This window comes from Phyllobates terribilis, unplaced genomic scaffold, assembly GCF_046119375.1.
Source record: "Phyllobates terribilis strain yellow unplaced genomic scaffold, ASM4611937v1 Scaffold_10__3_contigs__length_209671492, whole genome shotgun sequence".
NCBI lineage: Eukaryota > Metazoa > Chordata > Amphibia > Anura > Dendrobatidae > Phyllobates > Phyllobates terribilis.
The window spans coordinates 132524092-132536908 of NW_027362770.1; the positions used below are offsets into that span (position 1 = coordinate 132524092).

Here is a 12817-nt window from a genome sequence, read left to right on the forward strand (position 1 = left end):
GAAGCCTGAAAGGCGGACGCTGGATCCTTAGGTGTAAGTGATCCCAGTAGCCTTGGAGGGCCAGAGGCTTGGAAGATAAGAGTCCTGGAGGGCAAAAGGCTGGATCCTTGTGTGTGAGAGATGCCAGCAGCCTTGGACAACAAAAGGGCTGGAGACCACGATTGGTAAGCCTTAGAGCCACAGTGGTGGCAGAAATAAGCGGACTGAAGCAGCTACGACCCGGCAAAGGTAAAAACACTGCGTTGATGTGGACATTGATATAAGTGACTTTGCTGAGGGATGTAACTGGAGCCCAGAGGGCCTGTCTACCATTTGAAAGGCTCCCGAATGTTATGTGTGTAATATGCCGGTGAGCCACTAAGATGGACTGTGTGATAAGCAGTTATGAAGTGCAATAAACTGCTGGATGGTGAAAGCTGGAAAAACGTGGCTGGTGTGCTTTAATTGACCTGGTGCAGCGAGTATCCCCCAGTATGATGACTAGCGCTGCCTTAAAGTGCAGTGTGTGTATATACATGTGTATGTGCAGTGTATATATACATGTGTATGTGCAGTGTGTGTATATACATGTGTATGTGCAGTGTATATATACATGTGTATGTGCAGTGTGTATATATACATGTGTATGTGCAGTGTGTGTATATACATGTGTATGTGCAGTGTATATATGTGTATGTGCAGTGTGTGTATGTATATGTGTATGTGCAGTGTATATATGTGTATGTGCAGTGTGTGTATGTGCAGTGTGTGTATATATACATGTGTATGTGCAGTGTGTGTATATATACATGTGTATGTGCAGTGTGTGTATATATATATGTGTATGTGCAGTGTGTGTATATATATGTGTATGTGCAGTGTGTGTGTATGTGCAGTGTGTGTATATACATGTGTATGTGCAGTGTGTGTATGTGCAGTGTGTATATATACATGTGTATGTGCAGTGTGTGTATATATACATGTGTATGTGCAGTGTGTGTATATATATGTGTATGTGCAGTGTGTGTATATACATGTGTATGTGCAGTGTGTGTATATATATGTGTATGTGCAGTGTGTGTATATATATGTGTATGTGCAGTGTGTGTGTATGTGCAGTGTGTGTATATACATGTGTATGTGCAGTGTGTATATATACATGTGTATGTGCAGTGTGTGTATATACATGTGTATGTGCAGTGTGTGTATATACATGTGTATGTGCAGTGTGTGTATATACATGTGTATGTGCAGTGTGTATATATACATGTGTATGTGCAGTGTGTGTATATATATGTGTATGTGCAGTGTGTGTGTATGTGCAGTGTGTGTATATACATGTGTATGTGCAGTGTGTGTGTATGTGCAGTGTGTGTATATACATGTGTATGTGCAGTGTGTGTATGTGCAGTGTGTGTATATATATGTGTATGTGCAGTGTGTGTATATACATGTGTATGTGCAGTGTGTGTATATATATGTGTATGTGCAGTGTGTGTATATATATGTGTATGTGCAGTGTGTGTGTATGTGCAGTGTGTGTATATACATGTGTATGTGCAGTGTGTGTATGTGCAGTGTGTATATATACATGTGTATGTGCAGTGTGTGTATATATATGTGTATGTGCAGTGTGTGTGTATGTGCAGTGTGTGTATATATACATGTGTATGTGCAGTGTGTGTATATATACAGTCATATGAAAAAGTTTGGGCACCCCTATTAATCTTAAGCTTAATGTTTTAAAAAAATTGGTGTTTTTGCAGCAGCTATTTCAGTTTGATATATGTAATAACTGTTGGACACAGTAATGTTTCTGCCTTGAAATGAGGTTTATTGTACTAACAGAAAATGTGCAATATGCATTCAAACAAAATTTGACAGGTGCATAAGTATGGGCGCCTCACCAGAAAAGTGACATTAATATTTAGTAGATCCTCCTTTTGCAAAAATAACAGCCTCTAGTCGCTTCCTGTAGCTTTTAATGAGTTCCTGGATCCTGGATGAAGGTATTTTTGACCATTCCTCTTTACGAAACAATTCCAGTTCTGTTAAGTTTGATGGTCGCCGAGCATGGACAGCCCTCTTCAAATGATCCCACAGATGTTCAATGATATTCAGGTCTGGGGACTGGGATGGCCATTCCAGAACATTGTAATTGTTCCTCTGCATGAATGCCTGAGTAGATTTGGAGCGGTGTTTTGGATCATTGTCTTGCTGAAAGATCCATCCCCTGCGTAAATTCAACTTTATCACTGATTCTTGAACATTATTGCCAAGAATCTGCTGATACTGAGTGGAATCCATTCGTCCCTCAACTTTAACAAGATTCCCAGTGCCGGCATTGGCCACACAGCCCCAAAGCATGATGGAACCTCCACCAAATTTTACTGTGGGTAGCAAGTGTTTTTCTTGGAATGCTGTGTTTTTTTGCCGCCATGCATAACGCCTTTTTGTATGACCAAACAACTCAATCTTGGTTTCATCAGTCCACAGGACCTTCTTCCAAAATGAAATTGGCTTCTCCAAATGTGCTTTTGCATACCTCAGCCGACTCTGTTTGTGGCGTGCTTGCAGAAACGGCTTCTTTCGCATCACTCTCCCATACAGCTTCTCCTTGTGCAAAGTGCGTTGTATAGTTGACCGATGCACAGTGACACCATCTGCAGCAAGTTGATGCTGCAGCTCTCTGGAGGTGGTCTGAGGATTGTCCTTGACTGATCTCACCATTCTTCTTCTCTGCCTTTCTGATGTTTTTCTTGGCCTGCCACTTCTGGCCTTAACAAGAACTGTCCCTGTGTTCTTCCATTTCCTTACTATGTTCCTCACAGTGGAAACTGACAGGTTAAATCGCTGAGACAGCTTTTTGTATCCTTCCCCTGAACAACTATGTTTAATAATCTTTGTTTACAGATCATTTGACAGTTGTTTTGAGGAGCCCATGATGCCACTCTTCAGAGGAGATTCAAACAGGAGAACAACTTGCAAGAGGCCACTTTAAGTAGCTTTTCTCATGATTGCATACACCTGGCTATGAAGTTCAAAGCTCAATGAGGTTACAAAACCAAAAAAAGCGCTTTAGTAAGTCAGTAAAAAGTAGGTAGGAGTATTTAAAACAAGAAAATGATAAGGGTGCCCATACTTATGCACCTGTCAAATTTTGTTTGAATGCAGATTGCACATTTTCCGTTAGTACAATAAACCTCATTTCAAGGCAGAAACATTACTGTGTCCAACAGTTATTACATATATCAAACTGAAATAGCTGTTGCAAAAACACCAATTTTTATAAAACATTAAGCTTAAGATTAATAGGGGTGCCCAAACTTTTTCATATGACTGTATGTGTATGTGCAGTGTGTGTATATACATGTGTATGTGCAGTGTGTGTATATATATGTGTATGTGCAGTGTGTGTATATATATGTGTATGTGCAGTGTGTGTGTATGTGCAGTGTGTGTATATACATGTGTATGTGCAGTGTGTGTATGTGCAGTGTGTATATATACATGTGTATGTGCAGTGTGTGTATATATACATGTGTATGTGCAGTGTGTGTATATATATGTGTATGTGCAGTGTGTGTATATATATGTGTATGTGCAGTGTGTGTATATACACGTGTATGTGCAGTGTGTGTATATACACGTGTATGTGCAGTGTGTGTATATACACGTGTATGTGCAGTGTGTGTATATACATGTGTATGTGCAGTGTGTGTATATACATGTGTATGTGCAGTGTGTGTATATACATGTGTATGTGCAGTGTGTGTATATATATGTGTATGTGCAGTGTGTGTATATATACATGTGTATGTGCAGTGTGTGTATATATATGTGTATGTGCAGTGTGTGTATATACATGTGTATGTGCAGTGTGTGTATATACATGTGTATGTGCAGTGTGTGTATATATACATGTGTATGTGCAGTGTGTGTATATATATGTGTATGTGCAGTGTGTGTATATACATGTGTATGTGCAGTGTGTGTATATATATGTGTATGTGCAGTGTGTGTATATATACATGTGTATGTGCAGTGTGTGTATATATATGTGTATGTGCAGTGTGTGTATGTGCAGTGTGTGTATATACATGTGTATGTGCAGTGTGTGTATGTGCAGTGTGTATATATACATGTGTATGTGCAGTGTGTGTATATATACATGTGTATGTGCAGTGTGTGTATATATATATATGTGTATGTGCAGTGTGTGTATATACATGTGTATGTGCAGTGTGTGTATATATATGTGTATGTGCAGTGTGTGTATATATGTGTATGTGCAGTGTGTGTGTATGTGCAGTGTGTGTATATACATGTGTATGTGCAGTGTGTATATATACATGTGTATGTGCAGTGTGTGTATATACATGTGTATGTGCAGTGTGTGTATATACACGTGTATGTGCAGTGTGTGTATATACACGTGTATGTGCAGTGTGTGTATATATACATGTGTATGTGCAGTGTGTGTATATATATGTGTATGTGCAGTGTGTGTATATACACATGTATGTGCAGTGTGTGTATATACATGTGTATGTGCAGTGTGTGTATATACATGTGTATGTGCAGTGTGTGTATATATATGTGTATGTGCAGTGTGTGTATATATGTGTATGTGCAGTGTGTGTGTATGTGCAGTGTGTGTATATACATGTGTATGTGCAGTGTGTATATATACATGTGTATGTGCAGTGTGTGTATATACATGTGTATGTGCAGTGTGTGTATATACACGTGTATGTGCAGTGTGTGTATATACACGTGTATGTGCAGTGTGTGTATATATACATGTGTATGTGCAGTGTGTGTATATATATGTGTATGTGCAGTGTGTGTATATACACATGTATGTGCAGTGTGTGTATATACATGTGTATGTGCAGTGTGTGTATATACATGTGTATGTGCAGTGTGTGTATATACATGTGTATGTGCAGTGTGTGTATATATATGTGTATGTGCAGTGTGTGTATATATACATGTGTATGTGCAGTGTGTGTATATACATGTGTATGTGCAGTGTGTGTATATACATGTGTATGTGCAGTGTGTGTATATACATGTGTATGTGCAGTGTGTGTATATACATGTGTATGTGCAGTGTGTGTATATACATGTGTATGTGCAGTGTGTGTATATATACATGTGTATGTGCAGTGTGTGTATATATATGTGTATGTGCAGTGTGTGTATATACATGTGTATGTGCAGTGTGTGTATATATATGTGTATGTGCAGTGTGTGTATATATACATGTGTATGTGCAGTGTGTGTATATATATGTGTATGTGCAGTGTGTGTATATACACGTGTATGTGCAGTGTGTGTATATACACGTGTATGTGCAGTGTGTGTATATACATGTGTATGTGCAGTGTGTGTATATACATGTGTATGTGCAGTGTGTGTATATACATGTGTATGTGCAGTGTGTGTATATATATGTGTATGTGCAGTGTGTGTATATATACATGTGTATGTGCAGTGTGTGTATATACATGTGTATGTGCAGTGTGTGTATATACATGTGTATGTGCAGTGTGTGTATATACATGTGTATGTGCAGTGTGTGTATATACATGTGTATGTGCAGTGTGTGTATATACATGTGTATGTGCAGTGTGTGTATATACATGTGTATGTGCAGTGTGTGTATATATACATGTGTATGTGCAGTGTGTGTATATATATGTGTATGTGCAGTGTGTGTATATACATGTGTATGTGCAGTGTGTGTATATATATGTGTATGTGCAGTGTGTGTATATATACATGTGTATGTGCAGTGTGTGTATATATATGTGTATGTGCAGTGTGTGTATATACATGTGTATGTGCAGTGTGTGTATATACATGTGTATGTGCAGTGTGTGTATATATACATGTGTATGTGCAGTGTGTGTATATATATGTGTATGTGCAGTGTGTGTATATATATGTGTATGTGCAGTGTGTGTATATATACAGTACAGACCAAAAGTTTGGACACACCTTCTCATTTAAAGATTTTTCTGTATTTTCATGACGATGAAAATTGTACATTCACACTGAATGCATCAAAACTATGAATTAACACATGTGGAATTATATACTTAACAAAAAAGTGTGAAACAACTGAAAATATGTCTTATATTCTAGGTTCTTCAAAGTAGCCACCTTTTGCTTTGATGACTGCTTTGCACACTCTTGGCATTCTCTTGATGAGCTTCAAGAGGTAGTCACTGGAAATGGTCTTCCAACAATCTTGACGGAGTTCCCAGAGATGCTTAGCACTTGTTGGCCCTTTTGTCTTCACTCTGCGGTCCAGCTCACCCCAAACCATCTCGATTGGGTTCAGGTCTGGTGACTGTGGAGGCCAGGTCATCTGGCGTAGCACCCCATCACTCTCCTACTTGGTCAAATAGCCCTTACACAGCCTGGAGGTGTGTTTGGGGTCATTGTCCTGTTGAAAAATAAATGATGGTCCAACTAAATGCAAACCGGATGGAATAGCATGCCGCTGCAAGATGCTGTGGTAGCCATGCTGGTTCAGTATGCCTTCAATTTTGAATAAATCCCCAACAGTGTCACCAGCAAAGCACCCCCACACCATCACACCTCCTCCTCCATGCATCACGGTGGGAACCAGGCATGTAGAGTCCATCCGTTCACCTTTTCTGCGTCGCACAAAGACACGGTGGGTGGAACCAAAGATCTCAAATTTGGACTCATCAGACCAAAGCACAGATTTCCACTGGTCTAATGTCCATTCCTTGTGTTCTTTAGCGCAAACAAGTCTCTTCTGCTTGTTGCCTGTCATTAGCAGTGGTTTCCTAGCAGCTATTTTACCATGAAGGCCTGCTGCACAAAGTCTCCTCTTAACAGTTGTTGTAGAGATGTGTCTGCTGCTAGAACTCTGTGTGGCATTGACCTGGTCTCTAATCTGAGCTGCTGTTAACCGGCGATTTCTGAGGCTGGTGACTCGGATAAACTTATCCTCTGAAGCAGAGGTGACTCTTGGTCTTCCTTTCCTGGGGCGGTCCTCATGTGAGCCAGTTTCTTTGTAGCGCTTGATGGTTTTTGCAACTGCACTTGGGGACATTTTCAAAGTTTGCCCAATTTTTCGGACTGACGGACCTTCATTTCTTAAAGTAATGATGGGCACTCATTTTTATTGACTTAGAATTTGTCTTATGGCAAGAAAAAAGCAGCTAGCAGTCTATTTAGTAGGACTATCAGCTGTGTATCCACCTGACTTCTTCACAACACAACTGATGGTCCCAACCCCATTTATAAGGCAAGAAATCCCACTTAATAAACTTGACAGGGCACACCTGTGAACTGAAAATAATTTCCGGTGACTACCTCTTGAAGCTCATCAAGAGAATGCCAAGAGTGTGCAAAGCAGTCATCAAAGCAAAAGGTGGCTACTTTGAAGAACCTAGAATATAAGACATATTTTCAGTTGTTTCACACTTTTTTGTTAAGTATATAATTCCACATGTGTTAATTCATAGTTTTGATGCCTTCAGTGTGAATGTACAATTTTCATAGTCATGAAAATACAGAAAAATCTTTAAATGAGAAGGTGTGTCCAAACTTTTGGTCTGTACTGTACATGTGTATGTGCAGTGTGTGTATATACATGTGTATGTGCAGTGTGTGTATATATACATGTGTATGTGCAGTGTGTGTATATATATGTGTATGTGCAGTGTGTGTATATACATGTGTATGTGCAGTGTGTGTATATACATGTGTATGTGCAGTGTGTGTATATACATGTGTATGTGCAGTGTGTGTATATACATGTGTATGTGCAGTGTGTGTATATATACATGTGTATGTGCAGTGTGTGTATATATACATGTGTATGTGCAGTGTGTGTATATATATGTGTATGTGCAGTGTGTGTATATACATGTGTATGTGCAGTGTGTGTATATATATGTGTATGTGCAGTGTGTGTATATACATGTGTATGTGCAGTGTGTGTATATATACATGTGTATGTGCAGTGTGTGTATATATATGTGTATGTGCAGTGTGGGGAAAGAAAGATTGGACTGTAAGAATTTCAGCAGGGAGATAAGTTGCTACCAGAGGAGTCTGATGATATCTCGTGTATGACCAGCTTTATTCAGGCCGACTAGTGTTAAGATCTCGTGGTGGGCTACAATGGACAATCTAAAAATCAGTGCAGCAATGTAAAGCATGGGGAAGGACAGCGGCATCGTCAGATTCAGTGGTTTCTAATATACTGTATATAATGCACATAATGTGGATCTATAGAGAGGACCATCTTGTATTTTTGTAATTAGTCTCCCCTCCCAAGCAATGAACTGGATCACATTGAATTCTCAGCTCACGGCACTTTGGGGACTTTGGGGACTTCCAGATGGATTTGTAGCCTTGAGCTTCTGCAATTTTTATGACTTCAAAGTAAAAAAAGTGCCAGAATACATTATAGACGTCGGCTTTACAGCAGCGAGATAGCACATATGGCCCGTCACGCGGAATCCAAGGAAATGTCTCCTGCTGCCGAGGAAAAGTGAGCGGTGGAGATAATCTGTGCGGCTGGCTGTAGAATTACGACCCGGCTCGAAAGATGAGGGGGCTTCAGAGAAAAGCTAACAATGGACCCCCTATCTGTAGCTACACCATCTCCCTCCATAGCAGTTGGGACAAGACAACTTTATGCCTGGTTGCCCTCCTGGTCACAATCTTAATATTAATTCCTCTACACCCTTGCTTACATATGTGGTAGGTCCTGGGCATCTGTTAATATGTTTTCACTTCACTTGTCTTCATAAACTTCCACTAGAGGCACAAAAAAGTTTCAAATCATCCCAGCAAATCATCCCTCCTTTTCTTTGATCCTGTTTTGTCTCATGTTACAATCAAAACTGAAAAATATAACAAAAAATCTTCTCTATGTGTTTCAGGAGATCAGTCATGTCCAATTTACTGTCCTGTGTATAGCTGTGTGCTACAATACTGGTGCAGTACTGCTGGAAACCAGTGGCCGAAGGAGCAAGAGCAGAAACAGCAAGCGGTTATGGATGTACTCAGATATAACAAAGGAGTTGTAGGAAACAATCCATAGATATGTGAAAACAGTCTGGGTAAGAATGTTCAGGAGCTGGAGACTGGAACTAAGCTAACAGCTAGAAACAATACTCAAGCAATGAGTGAGAGATCCATGTGGCTTTAAGTAGGCCCAAACAGGAAACAAGATGGATTCCACAGGTTCTTAGCCTGCCATCTTAGTAAGGGCAATTGCAGAACACAACAGCAGCCTCCAGAGGTAAGGAGTAGGATTGCAGCACAATTATTAAGGTGAACAATAGCAGCCACTAGTGGTCAAACTGTAGAAGGACAACAGGAATTCTGACAATGTGAGACAACTAGCTGCAGCAGGAGCCTCCCTCTTCTTGCCCTATCTACAGCAGGACAAAATATTACTATACTACACCACTTAGGCTATGGGATCAGAAGGAGATTAACCCCTGCAGTGGCTGATCATACAGAAGTGAACTAGATTTCTTGCTTACTTCAAATCGTCTCTTCAAAGAGGAATAGGACTGGAACGCTAGCGCAACCCATTGGAAGTAGCAATCCTAAAAGTCAATATCGACCCCTTAACGAGCCTTGAAATATGACTTAGGATAAAAGCCAAATCAGAATCTCAATTTGTAGACACAGTGTTTCGGAGTATTGCCCCTCGTCAGTGCAAAGTATGAGATCTGATTTGGCTAGGTGAGAGGCTAAGACTGGGATCTAAGGGGTAGGATTTCTCCTTGTGGAGAGTGACATGCCAGGTCTGGCATGCTAGTGTGAGGAGACTTAAAAGCTTTGCATGCTCCTCTGGGTAATTAAATATTCAAACTTTGATTTCTAGTTTTAGTGTCCCTTTTAAAGGGAGTGTAATGTAAAGGCAACCCCTGTTCATTCGCGCTATTACGAAATTAAAATCTCTAGACTGTAGAATATGATGGTGCCAAAGTCACGTCAAGGGGGCCCTTTCCTTTATGACCCTAAAGTTACACAATCTGAAGTCTCAACCCATGCAAACTTTAGGCCAGAGGTGGACCATGATGTCCGTTACATTGCAGTTACGTTACCCAAAATCCGTGAGCTCACTGTGATTTCTGATGGAACGGGATTTGGCTTTCCCAAAAACCCACTCCCCTAAAAAAATCTCTCCTTTTCTGAATGTGGCTCTCTAGGTGATCAACTGATCGCCCCAGATTCCACTCCTGGCACCCCTACAAGACAGTTTCTTTACTGCGGTCACTGCACATGGAATATAATATTACACGGAGGCCATACAGATGAGACAATCCCCATAAGGTGGAACTCAAGGTCTCCGCTCAGTGACTTCACCCCCGTTGTCCTTGCCCCCTTTTGACTTCACCCCCGTTGTCCTTGCCCCGTTTGTCCCTTTATCTAACCGGAATAAATCTGAGGATGTTAGAGGTTATCAGTAAGCGGCAATATAGATATATATATATGGTGCAGGAAGAAGCCTGGGAAACAATTACTCCTTCATCAAATATTGATAGAGCATTTAATGGCTTTTTATAGCTTACAACAGCCCGGCAGTTTATTGATCTGATTGACTGGAAGAGCTTCAGCGCGAGCACCTGGGATCCGGAGCTGGGGCACTGCAGCCTCGTGTATTGTGCTATATATCTGGGATTTTACATGGAGCCTCAATAAAGGGGGTCAGGCCGCAGCAGTAGATCACACGCTGGACACAAATAGCTGCATGGGGACAGGGATGAGCAGTACAAATGATGTCCCGAGGGGGTGCGAATGCACATGGAAGATAAATAACGCAGCTGGCGGCGGCAGCAGCCCAAACACACGGACATCATTTTTCTTACGATGGAACTCACAGGGTTTAGCAGTACGGTGAGGAACAGTTCTCCTCCATTAATAATCTTATCCAGTTCCACAGGGCCCCCGGGATATTCATTATAGAATATGGTGTGTGTGAAGAGGCCGCAGGTTTGGCGGGGCAGCACCTGTGGCAAAAAAAACAACAATTGTTAGAGGTGAAGATGCATTTGTCACAAAGACCAAAAGATTAACCTGCAGAAGGTTATATTTTTATTTTAAAAATATTAATTGATCCTAAGTCCCAGTCTTTCTGTAAGGCACCTTGCTGCAGCAGGAGCCCTTCCCCACTGCTCTATCTAAAGCAATGAACAGGACACTAAACCAGGCTTTCCCATCCTAACCAGCCATGGTTGATCTGGGGAACCTGTCTATTATGGCGCAGTCAGGCAGCGTATAAATCGGACCAAGATCAGTCTGGAATGCACAGACTGGCCGTCGGCTCCCCCGATCCAAGTTGCCGGCCAGTCCGTACATTGTAGTCCAATTTCGGTCCGATGTATATTGGCCGTCTGACTGCGCCCTTATGTGGGGGCCACAGGTGGGGAAAGCAAGCTGTGCTATGCAACCCCCATATCGAGTTATGGAAGCATAGTGCAGCACAATCCATAGTCCCAACCACCGGTGGCCACAGCATATATACCTCTATATATCTATCTGAGCCATGATTGGCTAAAGACCGAAATATCCCTTTAAATAAGCCCAGCTCACCAGAAGGGATCAAGCTTGTCATCATGGATATTTTATATATAACCTATTAATTGACTATCACTGGTCTCATATACTGTACATTTCCTATAAATATATTTTTTGGACCCCAAGTCTTAGTCATTACAGTGGTTCTCCGGCACCTCTCTCTTCCCTACACCAGGAGTTGATAGGTGCTAATGACGCTGCGCTGACAGATGTCTGCCCGGATGCATGCACGGCCGGCAGGGATTGTCTAATGAATAGGATAGGTGCATAATACCTGTCAAGACAGCGACATCAGCACCTATCACCATCCGGTGCGGTATCCCTATAAAAGAGCTATGGTAATAAATGGGAAAAGTTCCAAGAGATGAATTTCTTATTTCTCATTCATATGAGTGGGGTCCAGTTATATGTCTCTATGAATTTTATTGTTTTTTTAATAAAAACTATAAAAAACTCTTTCGTTTCGGACGAACCATAATGCCTCCATGGATGAATCCTCTTCGGAAGCGCGCAGGTTTCAGGTGTGGATACTCCTCAGTGCTCGTAACTTTAATTCCCCAAATTTGCTTCCAGGCTTCGTATAGTTGTACATGTATGGGGTACACACCAGAGTGATGAGGAGCCACTGCGTACCCCATATCGGTTGGGATCCCGTGCTCCTAAAATTCAACAAAAAGGTTTGTTACCTTCATAAAAGATCTGGCTTTCCAAATATAAACCTTTCCCGAAGACCCAACGATCTAATGTGTGACAGATGATGTTGGGGGGAGATAATGTTCCTGCATGTCCGATTTTGGCTAACGAACCATTTCTTCTCTAAGAGATAAGCCACTGCCAGAGGAACCTGGCAGCGGCTCTCTCACAGAGAACACAGGAGCGCTCGTCCGACAGCAATTTAAAGTGTTTGTTGGGCTTAAAGGGAACCTGTCAGTAGGATCTCCTAAACTGTCTATAAGCCATGTAGGTCATAGGAAGCAGAAAAAAATGATACCTTGATATCTGAGATCTGATGTTTAATTCCAGAGAAATTCAGAGTTTTCTTAATATGTAAATGAGCTGTTAAGATCTATGGGCCGGACATAGATCCCCCTGAAAATCTGGAGCTTATTTTAAATAAAAGGGGGTGTTACTAGCGTGAGACATGTAAATCAGGAGAGCAGACTGTCAGTCATTACATATCTCACACTGGTAAAGTCCCTTTCATTTAACATAAGCCCTGGAGGCAGATTCTCAGGGAGATCTATGA

General features: G+C 41.2%; 1 protein-coding gene across 1 annotated transcript in view; it reads right to left on the minus strand.

Annotated features, from left to right (window-relative positions):
- Positions 1 to 12817, minus strand: part of NDST1 (N-deacetylase and N-sulfotransferase 1) — a 114553-nt gene that overhangs the window by 28919 nt on the left and 72817 nt on the right. Inside the window, exons 7-8 of the mRNA XM_073649805.1 lie at positions 12045 to 12230; positions 10875 to 11003 (exon numbers count right to left, since the gene is read on the minus strand). Coding sequence (XP_073505906.1) covers positions 10875 to 11003; positions 12045 to 12230 — 315 coding nt within the window. The remainder of the gene's footprint in view (positions 1 to 10874; positions 11004 to 12044; positions 12231 to 12817) is intronic.